This window comes from Equus przewalskii, chromosome 9, assembly GCF_037783145.1.
Source record: "Equus przewalskii isolate Varuska chromosome 9, EquPr2, whole genome shotgun sequence".
Taxonomy (NCBI): domain Eukaryota; kingdom Metazoa; phylum Chordata; class Mammalia; order Perissodactyla; family Equidae; genus Equus; species Equus przewalskii.
The window spans coordinates 14,223,968-14,243,721 of NC_091839.1; the positions used below are offsets into that span (position 1 = coordinate 14,223,968).

The 19,754-nt window shown below is 51.6% G+C and overlaps 1 protein-coding gene across 1 annotated transcript; it reads right to left on the reverse strand.

Moving 5' to 3' along the window:
- Positions 1-11,231: 11,231 nt before the first annotated feature.
- On the reverse strand, positions 11,232-15,954 carry LYPD5 (LY6/PLAUR domain containing 5). The gene is made up of 5 exons (XM_008520076.2): positions 15,453-15,954; positions 13,442-13,570; positions 12,750-12,926; positions 12,351-12,497; positions 11,232-12,076 (listed from the first exon to the last, which is right to left on the reverse strand). The coding sequence occupies exons 1-5, from the start codon at positions 15,532-15,534 to the stop codon at positions 11,817-11,819; spliced, it is 795 nt and encodes a 264-aa protein (XP_008518298.1). The 5' UTR covers positions 15,535-15,954; the 3' UTR covers positions 11,232-11,816.
- Positions 15,955-19,754: the final 3,800 nt, after the last annotated feature.

Consider the following 19,754-nt stretch of genomic DNA (forward strand, 5'->3'; position numbering starts at 1 on the left):
CTGGATGGCACCCTTGGGGGAACACACAGACATAACCCCTCTCCCCTCCCATGTTGTATGTCATGCAGGAACATGGACCCGCCAGCCATGGAGAAACGAGACACTCACGCACAGACGTGCTGGCATCACACCAACACAACCCACACAGACACACCCAGAGACACCAGACACAGACTCTCCCAGTGACAAAAACACAACCGGTGCTGGTGCCCCGCCCCATGGCACGTGTGTGATTCCCACTCGGGGTGAGACATGGTGGGATGGTGATGGACACGCCTGGGTGCACTCAGACACTGCGAGCATGTCTGTTCAGAGAAAACGCGGCCGCTGGCGCGCTCGGGGCTGCTGCCTGGCCGCCCCTGCCACCCGCCCCCCTTGTGGCCTGGCACCTGTCTCTTGTGCCTCTCTCCTCCCTCTCCTGTTCTCCGGGCCTCACCTCGGGCTCCTCCCTCAGTCTCCCGCAATGGAAGCCTCTGGGTTCATCTTGACCTCTGGCTCCATCTGTCTGTCTCTGTCTCTGTTTTTTGCTCCTTTATGCCTTTGTCTCTTTCTATCTCTCTGTCTCTTCCTTTCTTTGCCTCTGCGTCTCTCTGTCTCTCTTAGCATCTCTGTCTCCATCTTTGTGTCCCTCTGTTTTTCTATTTCATTCTCTCCCTGTCTCTCTGCCTCTATGTCCCTCTGTGTGTTCATCCTCCTCTGTCTCTGTTTTTGTCTATCTCTCACTCTCTGACTCTCTCTCCGTCTCCCTCTCTCTTTTCTGTCTCATTCTCTCTCGGCCTCTGGTGCTCTGTGTCTGTCTCTTGCCGACTCTGGGTCTCTCTCTCTGGGCTTCTCCATGCTTATCTGTGCCTCATTTTCTCGCTCCTGTTCACCAGCACAGCTGAGGATAGCCTTACCCCTTCCAGTTCCACCCCAGCCGCACTCAGGGGCCAATGGCCGGAGACACAGAGACTGCGGCCACCTGAGAGAGTCAGAGGCCACGGGACAGAGACCTCCAGGCCCTCCACTGCTTCCGTGCCTCAGTGTGAAACTGACCCAGGAGGAGAGAGAGACAATCAGAGAGACCTTGATTGGTGCAGCCAGAGGAGAGGGAGAGAGAATTTAAAAACTCAAAGAGATGAACTGAGAAGAGACCCAGAGGTGAACAGAAAGCAGGAGCCAGAATCAAGGCATGGAAGTTAGAGAGAGAGGGAAATTTTATCTCCAAAGAGATCACAAGTAGACGAGAAGAATGGAGCAAAGCTGGACGTGGGAGACACTGGGGTGGGCAGCTCGGGGTCGCAGCGGGGGAGCACCTGCCTCCACAGGGAAGCTCTGGGCTGGGGAGGGCAGGCGGGAGGACACCGGGCCCCAGAGCCAGCTCCCTCCAGCCCAGGGAGGGGCTGAGCCGGGGGATGGCGGTGACTCAGGGCCCCAGAGCTTCCTGTGAGTCAGCCTTGGTCTCAACCCTGGAGGGGGGACTGGAGGGGGAGAGGGGTCTCTGTAAAAGAGAGGGAGGGGGAACACCAGAGGACCACTGTACGTAGGTCTGCGTGTGAGGACAGGGCTGAGGGCTGCTGCCTGGGGCTTCGGGGGAGGAGGGGACTAGGGGTGTGGACTCTGCGGCTGGGACTCTCTGGTCTGAGGGAGGAGGGGCTGGGGGCCTGGACTCCTGGGTCTGAGGGAGGAGGGGGCTGGGGGCTTGGACCCCTGGGTCTGAGGGAGGAGGGGCTGGGGGCCTGGACTCCTGGGTCTGAGGGAGGAGGGGGCTGGGGGCTTGGACCCCTGGGTCTGAGGGAGGAGGGGGCTGGGGGCCTGCACCCCTGGGTCAGAGGGAGGCGGGAGCTAGATCCCATACTCCGGGTCCAGGAAAGGCTAGACGAACTGATTCCAGAATCCCTGGGACTTTCTCTTGGTCTCGGCCCAGCTGCCCCACCTTCGGCCCAGCCCCATCTCCGGGCCTGGAAAGGACCCAGGTGCCTCAGGGCCCAGCCGGAAGGGGCCAGGGACAAAGGGTTGTTTGAGCAGGGCGGCGGAGGGGAGTGAAGAAGAGGGTGTCTCAGGCGGAAAGGTCACTCGTCGCCCAGGGCTTGTCCAGGGAGGGGCGGGGCTGAGCCTGGGGGAAGTCGTCCTGAAAGTCAGAGGCCTATGGCGGCAAATCCTCCGCCGCAGTCTTGGAGTCAAGCGTTGAGAAGCCTCAGGGCATTGGGATACTGCCACCTCGTGGTGGCTTTAGGAACTGCAGGCACTCTGCTTGACTAGCCTAGTTTCCTGTCCTCATATATTGAGCACCTACTGACTGCCAGGTAATGCTATAAGTAATAAAACAGACAAAATCCCTGTCCTCATGGAGCTTCCAGGCTAAAGGAAGTCTCGTGGTTCTGTCAATCTCTCGCTTTCCCTCTGTCTCTGTGAGTCTTTGCTTCTCTATCTCGCTGGCCCTTCTTATTTTCTGCTCCTGTCTTTGTCTCCAAGCGCATGCCTTTTTTCTTTCTCTTTTATATTTCTCTCTGTTTTTGTTTATTTTCTCCTTTGTATCTCTGCGTTCTCCACTCATTACCAATTATGTATATTATTGTGTTAAATGATATATATATCTGACAATCTGGGAGGCTAGAGACCTTGGTTCAAGCGTTGACATGACTTTATTTTTGTGTGGGATATAAAACTCATGCAGCCTGGTTTAGAGACAGCCCTGAGTTCATGTGTAGCTCTGCTGTCCCTATAAACTGGGGATGATGAGACCTATGTCCCAGGGTTGCTTGAGGATCAGGTGGGGTGGAGTGTCCGGAGCCCTCAACACGGGACCTGGGATATGTTAAGCCCCTGTGCTGCACTGTCTCCCAAGCTGGCTGCCAATGCTTCCTCCCCTCTATGCTGGCATATGGCTTCTCCCACCAAGAGCTAGGCTCTATGTCCCTTCTCCTTCAATCTGACTGGTTTGTACTTGCTTTGACGAATGGAATGTGGCAGAAAAGATGCTGGACCAGTTCCAGGGCCAGTTCTTAAGAGAACTAAAAGCTGCTGCTTTTGTCCCCTTAGAACTCTAAGACCACCATGCTGTGAGGAAGCCCAAGCTCCTCACAGGGAGGGGCCATGCAGGGGAGAATCAAGGTACCCTGACCAAGAGCCCCAGCCCAGCCCCAACTGGATGCAGCCGCATGAGTGACCTCCAGAGAGAGGGTGGAAGTGTCCAGTCAACCCTCGAATCATGAGAAATAATACACTTTTTGTTTTAAGATACTAAATTTTGGATTGATTTGTTACGCAATAAGAACAAGAAATATACTCTTCTGTTCACTTTTATGTTTGAAGTTTTTAATAAAAAGTATACATATATGAATATGTATACATATATACTGTGTATGAATACGTAGATATGAATAGGTAACAGAATGATGGAATAGATTATGGAAATTGCACTTTACACATTGCAGCTAGTATCATTTTTTTAAAGATTTTTTAAAGATTTCAAGATTTCTTAAAGATTGGCCCTGAGCTAACATCTGTTGCCAATCTCTTTTTTTTTTCTTCTTCTTCTTCTCCCCAAAGCCCCCCCGTACATAGTTGTATATCCTAGTTGTACGTCCTTCCAGTTGTGTTATGTGGGCTGTTGTCTCAGCATGGCTTGATGAGTGGTGCTAGGTCTGCACCCAGGATCCGAACCGGTAAACCCTGGGCTGCCGAAGTGGAGCGCGTGAACTTAACCACTTGGCCACAGGGCCGGCCCCACTTCTATGTTTTTCCCTCTGAGTCTTTCTTGGTTCTTTCAATCTCTGCTTGTCTTTCATATTTTCCTGTCTTTCTTTCTCTATCTCTTTCTCTCTATGTGTTTACCCCTATCTTGCCAAAACTCTTTACTTTGCCCCACCACATTGGCCTCCTTGCTGATCCTCAAACACCCTAAGACCTTTCCTGCCCCAGGTCTGGGCGCCTGCTGTTCCCTCTGCCTCAATGCTTTTACCTCCAACCTCCTCATGGGTCGTCCCCTCACCTCATCCAGTTCTCTGCTCAAAATAGTCTCTTCCTTGACCACCTCTTCAAAAACGGTCCCCTCCAGCCCCATAAATAACCCTGTATCCTATTTCATTGTTTTGTCTTTATCATGGCACTTAGGACTATATAAGTGATCCTGTTTTCTTATTTTTCTTATTGTTCGGGACGGATCTCAATCCGTCACGTAGGGGAGGCTCAGTGGATATTTGTTGAAGCAATGCTCTTATTCAATACTATTGACTGGCTCTCCTTCGATTCTGCCCTCTCATCCTGTTCCACACTGTCCTGGAGGAGGGGAGGATGTCATTTCCTCATTTCCCTGTCCTTTGTCCCCCCATTAGTTGAGTTGCTGTCTGTGGTACTGAGACCCAATGCTATGGATCTGTCCTTGGTGCTGACCTAGGCTCCCACTTTCATGGAGCTGGGGAGGGCAGAGGAATCTTGGGAAAGGGGCAATGCTGGGTGTATGATCTAGGCATTGGATCATCTGGATTGCCCAGAGAAGGCAGACATCTGAGTTTTGAAGGGAGGGAGAGCCTGGGTCACTGTGAGTTCAACAGATATTTGTTCCATCTATCGATCTATCTATCCATCATCTATCTATCTATCTATCTATCTATCATCTGTCTATACACGTATACATACATTCATATATATACTTTTTATTATGGAAAACTTCAAGCATACAGAAGTGAACAGAGGAGTACAATAAAATTCCATGTACCCATTTAACAAGTATCAACTCATGGCATTTCATCCATGCCTCCACTTCCTCACTTCCTATATTATTTTAATGCAAATCCCAGACATGATATCATTAATTATATGTCATATTTTTAATTGTTTCTTTTTGTTGGGATATGGCTTACACATTGTAAAGTTCACAATTTTTTCTTTTTGCTAAGGAAGATTCACCCTTAGCTAACATCTGTCGTCAATCTTCCTCTTTTTGTATGTGAGCCACTGCCACAGCATGGCCACTGACAGACAAGTCGTGTAGGTCTGCACCCAGAAACTGAACCTGGGCTGCCAAAATGGAGCATGCTGAACTTAACAATTAGGACACTGGGGCTGGCCCATAAAGTTCACAAATCTTAAGTGTACAGATTGACTCAGTTCTACCTGTGTGTATACACGTGTGACCACCACCTGGAGCAAGCCATAGAGCATCTCCATCGTCACAGGAGGTTCTCTTGTACCCTCTCCCAAGTGATACACCAGAGATAGCCAGTATCCTGACCTCTATCACCAAAGATTAAAAAGCCACAATATGGGAGTCCAAAGACCTGGGCTCTCACCTTGACTTCGTTGTTGGCATTATTATTATTTTTGTATGAAATACACCATATATGCAGAAAGTGCATAAAACATAGAGGTATATTTGGCACAAATAATTACACAGTGAACCCCATGAAATCACCACACACACCCAGAGGGAATATTGCCATGCCCCATAATCTTCCTGTGTGCTCCTTTATGACCACAGCGCCCACCCCAACCTCCAGGAAACCTCTATCCTCACTTGTACGGAACTTCACTCCAGACCCACAGCCCTCGCATGCTGTTTTCAAAGTCCCTCCTCCTCCCTCCAGCCCTCAGAGGCCCCTGACCCTGGAGACATGCATGAGCGACCCCATCACCAACCTCTCCCACGTCTCCCTGCCTCCAGTCTCAGTTCCCCTGCACGGTCACAGGGAGAGTGTCCTGTCACCTGGCTGCCACCGTGCCTCTCCCCAGCTCTAAGCCCTTCCGTGGGTCCCCATCGGCTGCAGGGGAAAGTTCAGGAAACTTTATCCCCACCTGACATTTTAAGCCCTTCAGGGGCACTGCCACCCTCTTTATCCTCATCTTCCTTTCTCACACTTTCTACACAGACCAAGCCTTTGTGCATACTGTCCTTCCTGCCCGGAACGCCCTTCCTCCTGCAGCTGTGCCAATTCCTACTTGTCACTTAGGTGCCTCCTCAGAGATTCCTTCCTCTCAGAGGCCTCTCCTGGTCTTCCTCCTTGGCGCTCCCTTAGATCCTCTTTCTTCACGCTTTACCAGCCACGAGCCTCCGGGTTTATCACTGCCTCTTTCCAGACCAGGAGGGCAGGGTTGGGTCTGACTCATCGCTGGGTCCCTGGCATCACCCAGCTCCGAAGAATAGATTACTGCAGCTCTCTCTGTCTCTTATTTGTTCCTGCCTCTGTCCTGCTGTCTCTGCCATTTAATAAATGTTTCCCGAGATCTTTTGTGGGCTCTGCCTGGAATGCTGATCCCCACTCTGTCCACCTGGTGACCTCCTACTCATCCTTCAGGACCCAGCACAGGCTCCACCCTCTCTGAAGTCACCCCTGATGCCCCAACCCCCAATCAGAGGTTTCTTCTCTACCTGCCAACCCTTCCAGCCCCAGCACTCCCCTTATTTACTGCCCTGATCTCCCTGGGGGCTATGTCCCTCTGGGTCCTAGTTTGAGTCCCCCATCAGACCAAGAACTCCTCAGGACAGGATTCTCCAGGATCACCCAGCACAGAAAAATCAATGACAAATGTCTGTTGACTGTCTACTGAGATTATTTCTGCCTCTGTGTCTCTGTCTTTGTACAGGCTGGTCCCTCTGCCTGGAATGCTGTTCCCTTCTCTGTCCATGTGGCATGCTTTAAAACCTGTCACCAGGTTCTCTTCCCTCTGGCACCAGCCCCAATGTATCCCTCCTCCAACCCGGCTCCTCTTGTCCCTGCACATCCCTCCATCATGGGCTTGCAGCTGTCTGAGCATGGATATGAGAGCTCTCCCATTAGACTGGGAGCTCCTCCAGGCCTGGGACTCCCCTCCGTGGCCTAGTGCCCAGTGCATGGCCAGGAACATAGGAGGATCTCAATGCATGACGGAGACCAATTATAAATCCAAGTTTGGTAATGTTGCTTCCCTACCACCTTTCAGCTTCTTTTCCAAGATCCAGGTCTGAAGCGGGCCTCTGTGTGTCATGCCCATGGGTTCACGGGTCTTACCTCATACTCCATCTCCTAGAAGAAGCTCACCTGATACAATGATGGGATGACTCAGTGACTGTTGCCAACTGGGAGTCAACGCCTGCACGGATGGGGTTTTGTCTTACGGGATGCAGCGCATGCATCCTTTGAATGCTGTCTCCCCAGGGCACAGCCCAAATACTGGGGTCGGGGTCTCAGGGATTCGCAGGGACCCCTCTCACTATTACACCTCATACCCACTTGCAGAAGTTTTGCTTCCCATCCCCACAACTTTGAGCTCTGCTGGCTTGGACGTCTTGGTTCCTAAGGAAAGAATGCTCCCACTAGAGGACACAGCAGTGGTTCCACTGGATTGGGGGGTGGGACACTGTCTCCTGGCCATTTTGGGCTCCTCACAACACTGAACCAAGAGGCAAAGAGGAGGATTACTCTATGGGCTTGGGTGACCGATCTTGATTACCAAGGGGAAACTGAGTTCCTGCGGCACAGTGGAGCCAAGGGAGGCCATGTCTAGAACCCAAAGCATTCTCTGGAACACTTCTTACAGCTTCCATGTCCAAGAGTAAAAACAACAACAGCAACGACAAGAAAGGCAGGACCACTGAGGATCAAGACCTTTCAGGAAGTCAGCTCACTAAGTGAAGAACACCAGCCAGCTGAGGGCAAAGGAAACTTGGAAACGTGGAATGAGTAATGGAAAAAGGAAATTGAATAGACCAATCATGGCCTTGTGACCAATCACAGAGATTCAAACTGTAGTAGATATGCATATTTCCTTCTTCGCTTGTTTCCCGCCCCCCTCTTTTCCTCCTTCCTTCCACCTTTTCTTGTATCTATCTATCCATCTACTAACTTCTTTTAATCTTGCCTCTTCTTTCCCTTTATTATTTAATATAAGGATTGTTGTTGGTGGCAGACCTGATGTTTGTAATCACAATTTTGTCAGTAGCATCCATCCTATTTCTTCACTGCCTTTCCCCTCCCATAAGACCAGATATTGCTTGTGCACTGCAATTAGGAGACAGCAATAATTAGTTGTCCAATGAGTAGTAAAAAATGACTAAATATTGCAACAGATGACCGGAGATCAACATGACAAAGAGCCGAGTGTGACGACACAGGCAAAATGAATGGCATGCAAATTTAAGTCCATTCAGCCAGAATGTAGATAATAAAAATTATGAACTCTCATTTGGATAATTCAAAACCAATCAACAGAATAGAGACTGTATTTTCTGGATCTGTCGTTTCAGTCACTCCTTTTCCTTTAACAAATTGCCTCACCTGCAAGGCTTCGTGTGATAAGATGGTCAACTGAAATCTTCACCCTTTTGCCTATTGTAACCAAACAGAAAATTTTAAGAAAGGGGTAGGTTTTATTTTTCTCTTCTACTCCCCCATATGCCACTTCTGCACCAAGAAAGATTTAAAAAAAAAATGTTAAAAAACCTTTTATCGAAAATAATGTGTATATAGAAAGAACACAAATCATAAGCAAAAAGCTCAATGAATTCTCACATCAAGAAACACAAAGACCAGACCCCCAGAATCCCCCTTGTCTTCTCTTCTGCTCGTAACCCCCAAGGATTATCACTATCCTGACCTTTTTTTTTTTTTTTTTGGTGAGGAAGATTGGCCCTGAGCTAACATCTGTTGCCAATCTTCTTTTTTTTTTTCCCTTGAGGAAGGTTGTGCCTGAGCTAACACCTGTGCCAGTCTTTCTCTATTTTGTATATAGGACACTGCCAGAGCATGGTCTGAAGAATGATTTGTAGGTCCATGCCCGGGATCCAGGCTTGCGAACCCTGGGCTGCCAAAGCAGGGTGCACGAACTTAACCACTACGCCACCAGGCTGGCCCCTCTCCTGACTTTTAATTGCGTATATTAGTTTTGCCTACTTTGGGCTTTATATAAGAGGAATCATACAGGATGGTCTCTTGTGTGTCTTTATCCTTTTGCTCAACATTACATCTGTGAGGTTCATCCATGCTGTTGCATGCAGATGGTTCATTCTTGTGCTGTATGGTATCCCACTCTGGGAACAGGACACTCGACTATTGACAGGTATTCAGCTTGCTTCCAGCTTGTGGTTATTATGAACTGTCCTGCTAGGAACATTCCAGGACATGTCTTCTGGAGGAAACATGCAAACTAATTTCCATTGGGGAGATATACCCGTATGTTCTATGCCCTGATGAAGGGCCCTGTGCAAACTGAAGTGCTCTTAGTTTGAACTGAATCACACTCAACATGTCCAACACTCAACTGTTGATTCTCACTCCCTCTCATCTGTCCTTCTCTTTGGTAAACAGCACCACCATTTACCCCATTCCTCAGGCCAAAACCTTGGAGCGGTCTTGGCTTTTCTTTCCCTCACAGCCCTCAACAAATGTGACAACAAGTCCTCTCAGCTCTACCAACAAAATCTATCCCTTATTCAACCCAAATACTCTCTTGGTGGCCACCCTGTCATCGCTCGTTAGGACTGGTGCAGTAGCCACCTTACAGGTCTCAGCTTCCATTCTTGCCACAAGGATTCTTTTAAAATGTAAAGCATGTACACAAGGGGACATGCTGAGGGATCCATTTATATGAAGTTCAAAAAGAGGCAAAATGGATCTATGATAGAGGTGAGAATAATGGCTTCCTTCAAGATGGGAAAGTGCCTGTGAAGGGCTATGAGGGAGACTATGGGGGCGCGGGCTGGAAATGTTCTGTATCTTGACCTGGGTGGAGGTCACTCAGGTGTATGTTACAGAAAAATTTCACTTCATGCATTTTACTGTATGTATTTTATATCTCAATGAAAAAGTTATAATACATGTAATTATTTATGTATATAATTACATACATATAATACACTTAACATTATGTATACTATATGATACACCTAATAACACGATGTTATATAATATAAAATCATGGCAGCCCCCGGCTCTCAATCCTCCAAAGGGTTCTGTATCAGTCTGGGATGAACCAGAACAACAGAACTAGGAGATGCACATTAAGAGATTTATTGCAAGGAACTGGCTTATGTGGTTGCAGAGGCTGGCCGGGTGAGTTCCAATCCATAGGGCAGGCTGCGAGGAAGGGCAGGCTGGAAGTCCCCATGGAGGCCTGAAGCTGCCGCCCCCAGGCATACTTCTTTCTCAAGGAAGCTGCGGGCTCTGCTCTTCAGGCCTTTCAACTGATGGAAGCAGGCCCACCCAGATGGTCTAGAATAACCTCCCTGAAAGTCACCTGATTATGGACTTTAACCAAATCTGGAAATATCTTCCCAGCAACACCTAGATGAGCATTTGAATGAATAACTGGGGCTGTTGCCTAGCCGAGCTGACACATCAGACTGACCATCCCAGCTTTAAACCACATTCACAACAGAATCCCAAGTCACTTCCCCCCCACCAGCAAGGTCAGCTCTGTGAAGGGAGGGAAGTGGCCTGTCTTGTTGCCTGCTGGGTGCCCCGCAACCAGAACAGTGTGGGCACCCAGTAGGCCATCAGTTAGTGTGGTGTTGAACGAGCAAGGAGATCCAGTTTCCCTTCCACATCAGGCTGTGTAGACGTCTCGAACCCTTCTCCCCTGACCTCACAGGAGCGTAGCAGCATTTCTCACGTGCCCTCCTCCCACAAGGCTGCCTGTCGAGGTAGAATTAGAAGATGTGGGATCCATCCTTGCTCTGCCGCTCACTCTGAAAAGTGCTCTCACTCACCGTGCCTTGGGCGACTTGTCTGCTCTGTGGGGACGTGCCTCCCTTTCTTGCTTGCCTCACTGGGTCCTTGGGACAATCAAGTGGGACGAAGATGGGAAAGGACCTTGTAAACATGAGCCCAAGAGGATGGAGTTCACGTGCTCATGTAGGTGTCCTGCACACTCTGGGTTCCTTCCTACCTCCGGACCTTTGTCCTGGCTGTTTCCTCCCCCTAGATGCCCTGCCTCCTCTTTATCCTGTAGGAGTTTGCTCAAGGTTTACTTCCTCCAGGAAGTCTTCCCAGATCTCCCCAGGTTGGAGGATTTTTCCTGGCTCACCTTGGACTCAAATGTGTTTCCGTCAAATCAACCCCCACGTGTTTGGGAGGTGGATGCCTAGCGGTGTGGTGGGCTGGGACTCACACACGCCTGGTGCTCCACTCACTAGATACGTGAGCTCCAGCAGGCCCCCCCACCCTTGTCCATCTGTGACGTGGGCATCCTGACAGTAGCCCGCTCATGCTGGGCGAGTGTTGTGTCCCGGGTACTCCATGTTCATCTCTTTAAATTCCAACCACAACAACCGTGAAGTCGGTCTTGTCATTATTGTAGGTTTTATTTTCACCTCCACCTCCCAGGTGAGGAAACACAGTCACAGAGAGGTGAAGTAACTTGCCCAAGGTCACCCGTAGGCTAAATGGTAGAGCTGGGATTCGAACTCATGCAGCCTGCCTCCAGAGTCTGGGCTCGTAACTCCTGGGACATACTGCCTCTCGAGGTTCTCATGACGATCCGAATAAAGACATCATCGCAGCTCCCTGGGGGAGCCGGTCCCAGGCCCCAGAGGGAGAGCGCAGGAAACCAGGTCGTGGGGGGCCGGGGCCTGGTGGGGGCTCAGTCAGTGATATCTCTTATCAGGATTGCTCTGCATGCGGGGCAGGAGGTGGCTGTCTCCCCCACCCTGGGATGCTGGGGACCTTGCCCAATTTTTCCCAGGTCTGTTGACCAGGGAAGGGTGGGGCGGTGGTAGGGAAGCAGGAAGGAGAGAGATGAGAGGGAAACTTCTCTTTGACATCATTTTCCAGGGAGCCGGGTTCTAAGGTCTGAAGCTGCGAGAAGGGTTTACAGGGACCCTGTCCGCAGCACCCCTGCCCAGGAAGAGGCTGGAGGGGCATCTATGAGGAGAGCCCGAGGGGGCCTCCCAGAGTGCCGACCAGTAGGGGGACCATGAGGAGCAGGGCCGTGACGTGGAGCGCCCGGGGACAGGCGTTGGCCGACGTGGAGGTGAAGGACTGGGTCACGGAGTCCGTGTTGCAGAGGCTGCCCTCGCAGCAGGAGCCCTGGAGGTCAATGTTGGTCCAGGGGCTGGTGGTGCCCATGACGGTGCAGGAGGGCCGGTGGCAGGTTCTGATGTACACAGGCACTGAGAGATTGCCTGGGGGTGGGCGCAATGAGGAGGGGTCAAGACCGAGGGAGGAGGCCACGTCTGAACCCCCACCTCAGAGGCCAGGGGCACCTCTGGGTCCTTGGACAGACTTCTAGTCTCCCTCCTTAGACTGGGGCCCTGCATCCTCTCTCAGCCTAGAGCCAACCTCCTCCCTCAGACCGGGACCATGTCTCCCCCTCAGGCCTGCCTGGTGCCTCTACCCTCAGGCCTGCCCTACCTCCACTCCCCTTGCCCAAGCCCTGCCCCCCTCCCAGCCCCTCACCAACGGTCATTTGGCCATTGCCCTGGAAGCAGACGCTTTGGTCCTGGTGACACTGGACCCGTCGGGACTTTTCCGGAGTGCAGTCCGCCGGGTGGATCCCCACGCAGGCATAGCACTCGGTGCCGCTGAGCGTCGGCGGGTTGGGTGCTGGCAAGAGAGAGTAGACGCACAGTCAGGTAGTGGTTCCCAGGTACGGTTGTGCGGATTGCTCACTGCACCAGGGCGTCCGCCCGGCCCGATGCGGGGGGGGGGGGGGGGGCGGGGGGGGGGCTGCAATCCTGGCCGCCGGGAGGAGGCGCCCAGCGGAGGCCACGCCCCTCCCCACCCTGCCGGGGCAGCCCCGGCAGAGCCCCTCCCAGCCCCTCACCGTCGCACTCGCGGCCCGTCCCCCCGGCACACCTGGGCTCAGGTTGGGGATGGCGTCATGGTTCAGCAAGTCGGAGTTGCACAAGTCGGTCGCGCAGCCGCGCACCACCGAGTAGTCGGGCGGCAGCGCGTGGTGGTTGGACTGCATCTGGCCCGTGGACGGGCCTGTCCAGCAGCCCTTGTGTACCAGGGTCACTGAGGCGCGATACCCTGCGGGCGGGAGGGGGTGGGGTCTGTGCGCCGCCTCCTGGCAGCCTTCTCTCTCCTCTCCCTCTTGCCTCGCCTCTCCACCTCCAGTCTCCAGCCTCTCCCTCCTCCGCTTTTCTGCCTCCCTCACTTGCTTTTCCCTCCTGCCCTTCCGTTTCCTCCCTCTTTCCCTTCCAGACTCCACTTGCCCCTCCCCACCTCCCCTCACCCCTTCTCCTCCCCTCTCCTCATCACCACCCCTGTCATCGGTCCGCTCTTCTCTCCCTCCCCTCTTCCTCCTTCCTTCCCTTCTCCCACCTCCGCTCCCTGGCTCCCCATTGTCTCCCCTTCCCTCTGGTCCCTCCCCTCACCCCCCCTTTCTTTCTCTCCCTTCTCCGCCCTTCCTCCACCTCCCCATCTCTGACCTTATCCTTCCCCTCCGCTTCTACCCAATTGCCCCTCTAAGCTCTTGGCTCCCCCCACCACCTCCCTCTCTAGTCTCTCCCCCACTCCTTTCTCTTCCATCCTTCTGCCCTCACCAGTGTCCAGGGACAGGACCGCCTCAGAGCATCCGTGGAGACAGGAGACGTTGAGGAATTTCCTGCCACTGAGGTCAAAGGGCCCGAAGTAGATGTGTTGAAAGCTGTGGCATTGCAGGGCTTGGGATGCTGAGGAGAGGAGCAGGGGTGGGGTGAGACGAGCAGGCCAGGGATGAGCCTGTTCCAGGGACGTGGGGCTCCACCCTGCAAATGCCGGCGGGCCGCACGGGCAGGGCTCTTCGGCTCCGAGGGGAGACAGCCCTCGCTGCCTTGAGGGAACCAGGCTTGGCCGTCATGGCTGGGTCTACCTCGAGGCAAAGTCATGACCTCTCTGCACCCACCAGTCCAGTTTTACCCCCCGAGGCTGCTCCCGATCTCCACCCTCTTCCAGGAAGCCCTCTAAGATTTTGATGAAGGAGGAAGTGATTCACTCTTGCTCTGCCAGTCCCTCTGCCAACTAATCTCATGACGTTCAGTTGCACTAACAGGCCACTGATGGAAAACAAACACTCCAAACAGGCGGCGAGATGCGCAGGGTTGTATACAAATACACACACACAGCCGGCCCCAACAGGACACACACAAGACACTTAAACACCGACCTAAACACGAAATAACAGAATTGACACACGCTCGTGCGAATCTCACAAATATACACAGAATATCCTGAATGCGTCCACGCAGAGTTCTGCATTCACACACAAAACAAGTTGCAGCCAGACCCTCCACTAGAAACTCCCCAAACCACGGCACACATTGCACGCATGCAAAATCATACTTACAGACAGGAAAACGTGTGGTTACGGAAACCATAGCAATGCACACAGAGATCCAGGAACACGGGCCTTCCCACCCAGAGAGAGACAGATAAAGACCCAAGAATCAGAAACACGCAAAGAAAATGAGAGACCACAATTATGCAGAGTTAGAGATGCACGAAAAAGACACCCACAAAAACATACAACTTAAAGTCATAGAGCCAGCCCTGGTGGCCTAGTGGTTAAAGTTCGGCGCTTCGGCGGCCCTGGTTCGGTTTCCGGTCGCGGAACCACACCATCCCTCTGTCAGTTGCCATGCTGTGACAGCGGGTCACATAGAAGAACTAGAATGACTTACAACCAGGGCGTACAATCACGTACCGGGGCTTTGGGGAGGAAAAAAAGAGAAAGGTTGGCAACAGATGTTAGCTCAGGGTGAATCTTTCCCTGCAAAGAATTAAAAAATAGAAAATAAATAAATAAAATCATAGGTACAAGACACATAGAGACAGATATTAAAATACCCAAACACATATACCCAGAGATAAATGCAGGCCTACCGATCACAGAGATGCACAAACACAAAGAGAGCCACGGAGATGCAAAATTATACCCACATCTCTTTTACATAGAGAGTGAAGCTCAGAGATAAACAGACCCATACAGCATTTGTTCAAACACCCAGACATGGCAATCTGGCACAGAGAAACGCAGACAAGCACAGAGACCACAGGACGTGGTGACATATGGACACATACAGAAATCAAACTCTCTTCTGTGGATGAGCAGACACACAAGAGGTCTGTGTGTGCAGGCGGGGCCTCCTCCCCACCACTCTAACTGCCTGTCTTTGTAGCCCCTGCAGTCCTGATGGGAGTATGGCCCTGTCCTTGCCCAAACTGGGGACAAGGGTAGCCTGAGGATGAAGCTGTGGTTCCCTGCCAGTTCTGGAAAGAGCCCCCACCCTTCCCCACAAGTACCCATGCGTGGGGGCGCGGGCAGGGAGGAGGAGAGAGGCTGGGGTGTTGGAAAGAGAGATGCTGGCTGACAGGCAAGCACAGAGGAGGGGAAGAGAAATGGGGGGACACAGTCCTACCTCTCCTCACCAAGACCCAGGGGTCTAGGCCCCCAGCCTCTCCTCCCTGAGACCCAGGGGTCCGGGCCCCCAGCCTCTCCTCCCTCAGACCCAGGAGTCCAGGCCCCCAGTCCCTCCTCCCTCAGACCCAGGGGTCCAGGCCCCCAGCCCTTCTTACCATTGGACTCAGAAGTCTGGGTACCTGTCAGGCAGAGCACAGCCCCAAAGAGGCCGAGCAGGGTGGCCCTGGGGACTCCCATGGCCAGGTCGTGGAGCTCCGGGAGACACCGAGGACAGCTCCTCCTGCTCTGCTTTCTGCTTGGCTGGTTCTCCCTGCTGAGCCCCAGGCATCCCGGCTACCCAGCCTGGCCAGGATTCCTCCACCCCCGCCTGCCCTTGCTTGGACTCGACTCCTCCTAGGTAATCATGATGGGCCGTGGTGAGCCCTGGGTCTGAGGAAGGAGGGCACTGGGGGCCTGGGCTCCTGGATCTGAGGGAGGAGGAACCAGGGGCCTGTAACCCTTAATTTTGGGGGACATTGTGTTTTGCAGGCTGTCTTTCGACCCCAACCCCAGCAATGTGTTCTAGTCCAAGGCTGGCACACATGGTCTCTTGATTTCTCTTCTCTCCCGCCACCCCAACGTGTACCATCCTACACTCAGACACGCAGCCTCCAACCCTGGGGCCACGTCTCCAGCCCCAGGGATGCAGACAACGCCTCCACAAAGCCTTCTCTGACCCCCATCGCTCCCACTTTCCCACCCACCTCAGCCTCAAGCACCTCCCTGTCTCCCAGCCCTCCTCACCTGGGTTGGGCTGGTGTCTATCTCCCGCATCACAGGCCTCAGGGGATGTTTGCGATGTTGTATGAATGAATGAATCAATGGACGTACAAACAGACAGAGAGGCAGACAGAGAGAGAAACAGAGTGACAGAGAGAGAGAGTGACATAGAGACAGGGACCCCCAGAGGGGCAGTTACATGTGGGATACAGAAAGACAGACACACCAGTGTGGACAGATGTCACTGTAGAAACATAGACCAGCCCAGCCATGAAGAGGGACACCCCGATGATCAGGACACGCCCACAGAAGACATTTAATAAATGTTTATTAGATTATTAAATGAATGAATTAAAAACCATTGGAGGAGATAGAGACACAGGCAGACAACCAGAGGGACCCATTGTCCCCTGAGGACACAGACAGACCCATGTTGGCACTCAGACACTGGGCAGATGCGGTCATCCAGACGGATGCCCCTGTGGGCAGTTGGAGCTGGACAGAGACCCTAGGTCAGCCATTCCTGACCTGCCTCTTGGAGGAGCCCCCTGCTGGGATCACACCCGCTCACCGTGCCGAGCAGAGTGGGCGCCAGGCGGTGCAGAGACCTAGACTCTCGCACCCACAGAGGGATGGGACAGGGTTGACACAATGGCGGTGACCAGGATGACCTTAACGGTCCCCTGAGCTTGACTGAATTTTACACAGATTTCTTCTTGACGATACCCACCCCCCCCCCGCCCCCGCCCCTTTTACTCGGAGCATTTCCTTTAGAAAACTTGTCACTGCAAATTCTTTCTCGGTCCCTTTGAAATGTGGGGAAATCTCCCCACCTCTAGCCGGTTTTACAACCTGGGAATGTTTTCCTCCAGGACTTGGAGGCCCTGCCTTTGAAATGTCATTATCAAGGAAGATAGTGCCCCGACTCTAGGCTCGGGTGGGGGGGTGGGGAGGGAGGCGCCCAGCTTGAATGAGCGACAATTAGCAAACACAGATGGCCTGATCACGGAGAAAAAACATTTGCAGACTCAGGAATAACTCAGTGTGCTGCACGCGTCCCGTGGCCCGACCTCCTTCCTCTCCTCCTCCAGCACTTTTCCACTAGCCCATCTGGTGATTAAAATCCTCCTGCCTTTCGTTTCGCTGGAGTTGGGTTCAGTCTCTCTCCCCAGCCGCCATAGTCTCCGATAAAGCCTCCCGTGCCTGTTTAACTTTGGTGCCATTTTCTTTGACAGCAGACACCCGGGCGCTGTGGACACTCACTGGCAGAGCCTCCCTTACCCTCTTCTTGCCAAATCCCGGCCCCTCCCGTCAGGCCTCGCTTCCCCGAACCTGTTTTGCATCCCAATTATTCTTCCTGCTTCTCCTGTTCCCATCCCAGGCTCTCTTTTTGGAGCTGGTCACGCAGGGGCAGGGTGGAGCTAAAGGCCCCTGCAGGGTGGAGACTGGCTACGGAAGGAGCCGGGTTTTCTGCAGCCCCTAGGAGGGTGGAGGCCTTGGAAGTGTTCACAGTGGTTCACCGTTTCAGAGACTGAGGCATGAAGAGTGTGCAGCCCAGTCTGTGTGGTGAGTGTGAGAGTGTGTGTGTGAGAGTCTGTGTAAGTGGCTGGGGGAGTCTGTGTGGTTTTGACTCTGGTAACCTTCAGGTACCTTTGGGGGCTGTGAGTTATCAGGTAGGGAGCCCCCCCATTGCAGGACGTAATCAAGTGGAGACCCAGTGACCTAGGTGGAGAGATTTTGGCAGAGTTGTTGCATCCACAGAGGGCCGTACAACATGAACTCTGAGCTCCCTGTGAATCCACAGATTCTTTTTTTGGTAATCGCTTTTCTTTTTTTTCCCCTGGGAAAGATTTGCCCCAAGCTAACATCTGTTGCCAGTCTTTCTCTCTCCCTCTCTCTTTTTTTCCTTTTCCCTTCTCCTCCCCAAAGCACCAGTACATAGTTGTACATTCTGGTCGTAAGTCCTTCTAGTTCTTCCATGTGAGCCGCTGCCACAGCATGGCTCCTGGCAAACAGGTGGTGTGGTTCCACGCTGGGGAACCAAACCCAGGCTGCCAAAGTGGAGGGTGCCAAACTTCAACCACTAGGCCATCAGGGCTGGCTCAATAGTCACTCTTTAATGATTAATTATTTAAGGGTTGGGGGGAAATGAGGATGTTTTGTGGTAGCCATTAGGGTGCTATTTTTAAAATGTTTTACTGTAGAAATTTTTTTTTTTGAAGATTGGCACCTGAGCTAACAACTGTTGCCAATCTTTTTTTTTTTTTTTTTTCCGCTTTATCTTCCCAAACCCCCCGTACATAGTTGTATATCTTACCTGCAGGTCCTTCTAGTTGTGGGATATGGGACGCCGCCTCAACGTGGCCTGACGAGCGGTGCCATGTCCGCGCCCGGGATCTGAACCCTGGGCCGCCGCAGCGGAGTGCGTGAACTTAACCACTGGACCACGGAGCCGGCCCCACTGTAGAAATTTTCAAACAAACACAAACAAATGCAGAGAGAAGAGGATGCCGCATCACCTGGACTCGACACTTTCTAACCTGTCACTGATCTGTCATTCTTTCCCCACTTTGATACTTGGAAGGGCAATAATCGGATTCTTGCATTATTTTGTTCAAAATATCAATTTCACTTAAAACACCATTTAAAAGTAGATGATTCTCAAAGTGTAGCTTTGGCTTATGTTCTAAGATGCAAATCTCTGTGAATATCTCGAACAGTTTCTAAGAGGTGTCACCCATTTAGTGCTATGTTGCCATCAGATCCGCTTTCTCTTTGTATATTGAATAGTTTCAGACTTATTTCTCATATATGTGTTTTCAATACATCCCAACATTTATTAGAAGCCAAAGAGTAGTTGGAGAGATATTTAAAAATTCAGTGGCATATGAAGAAATTTCTGCTGCATTATTTGTTATCCAGTTTGAAGAATGTGCAGAACAAGGATTTGCTTCTCCAGGAGGTGAGAAAGGAGGCTGGTCCAGGAGGTGTCACCTCATGTCTCTGTCCCAGCGCCAGCCGCCTGCCAGAGCATCTGTTTCCATGTCCTCAGCTGCCTGGTGTCTGAGTGTCCACCTGGGTCTATTAAACGCTTTAGAATTTTTTCAAGAATCTTCTATTGTATTCCATAAGCTTCCATGCACCTTTCCATTTCTGTGCACAGCTGCAAATACCTGGCCTCTCAAATGTTTTTCCAGATTTGGGTTATGTAAGCAGTTTACTAAATGTATGTATCATTTGTCTCCGGTTATAGCATCTACTGCACAAAATTCCCCGAAGTGTTTACCTGTAGGAATAGGTGCAATCTGGAAATCTACCCACATACCAGTAATTGTCAACTGACTCGTCAACTGCAAACAGGCTTTGTGACCCAAATTATTGAGAAATAGTCAGTATTCCTTACCTTATTCAAAATAATCCCATTAATCAAACATGCTATAATTGTAACGATTTGTGTGATTTTTAAAATGTCATCCCCTAAGTAGTGTGTGACATCACTTGCTGCCAATCTTTATGTTCTGCATAAACGTTCTTCCGTCCGTTATCAGAATTGTGGAGTTTTCTTCTGGAACCCCGGTCCCTGCCTTGCCAAAAACAGAATCACGTATATTGTGCGCCAATATTTTCTTTTGTTATTTTCACCTCACTTCTGCCTGTAGCGTCAATATTTCTTTTTCAGATTACATCTTAATTTTTTT

What these genes read in the sequence shown, in the direction of transcription:
- LYPD5 (XM_008520076.2), bottom strand. Translation starts at nt 15,534, where the DNA reads ATGGGAGTCCCCAGGGCCACCCTGCTCGGCCTCTTTGGGGCTGTGCTC. An exon ending in CCAGACTTCTGAGTCCAATG is followed by an intron (nt 13,571 to 15,452) that starts GTAAGAAGGGCT and finishes TCCTCTCCTCAG; the next exon opens with CATCCCAAGCCCTGCAATGC. An exon ending in CAATGGCCAAATGACCGTTG is followed by an intron (nt 12,077 to 12,350) that starts GTGAGGGGCTGG and finishes GCCCACCCCCAG; the next exon opens with GCAATCTCTCAGTGCCTGTG.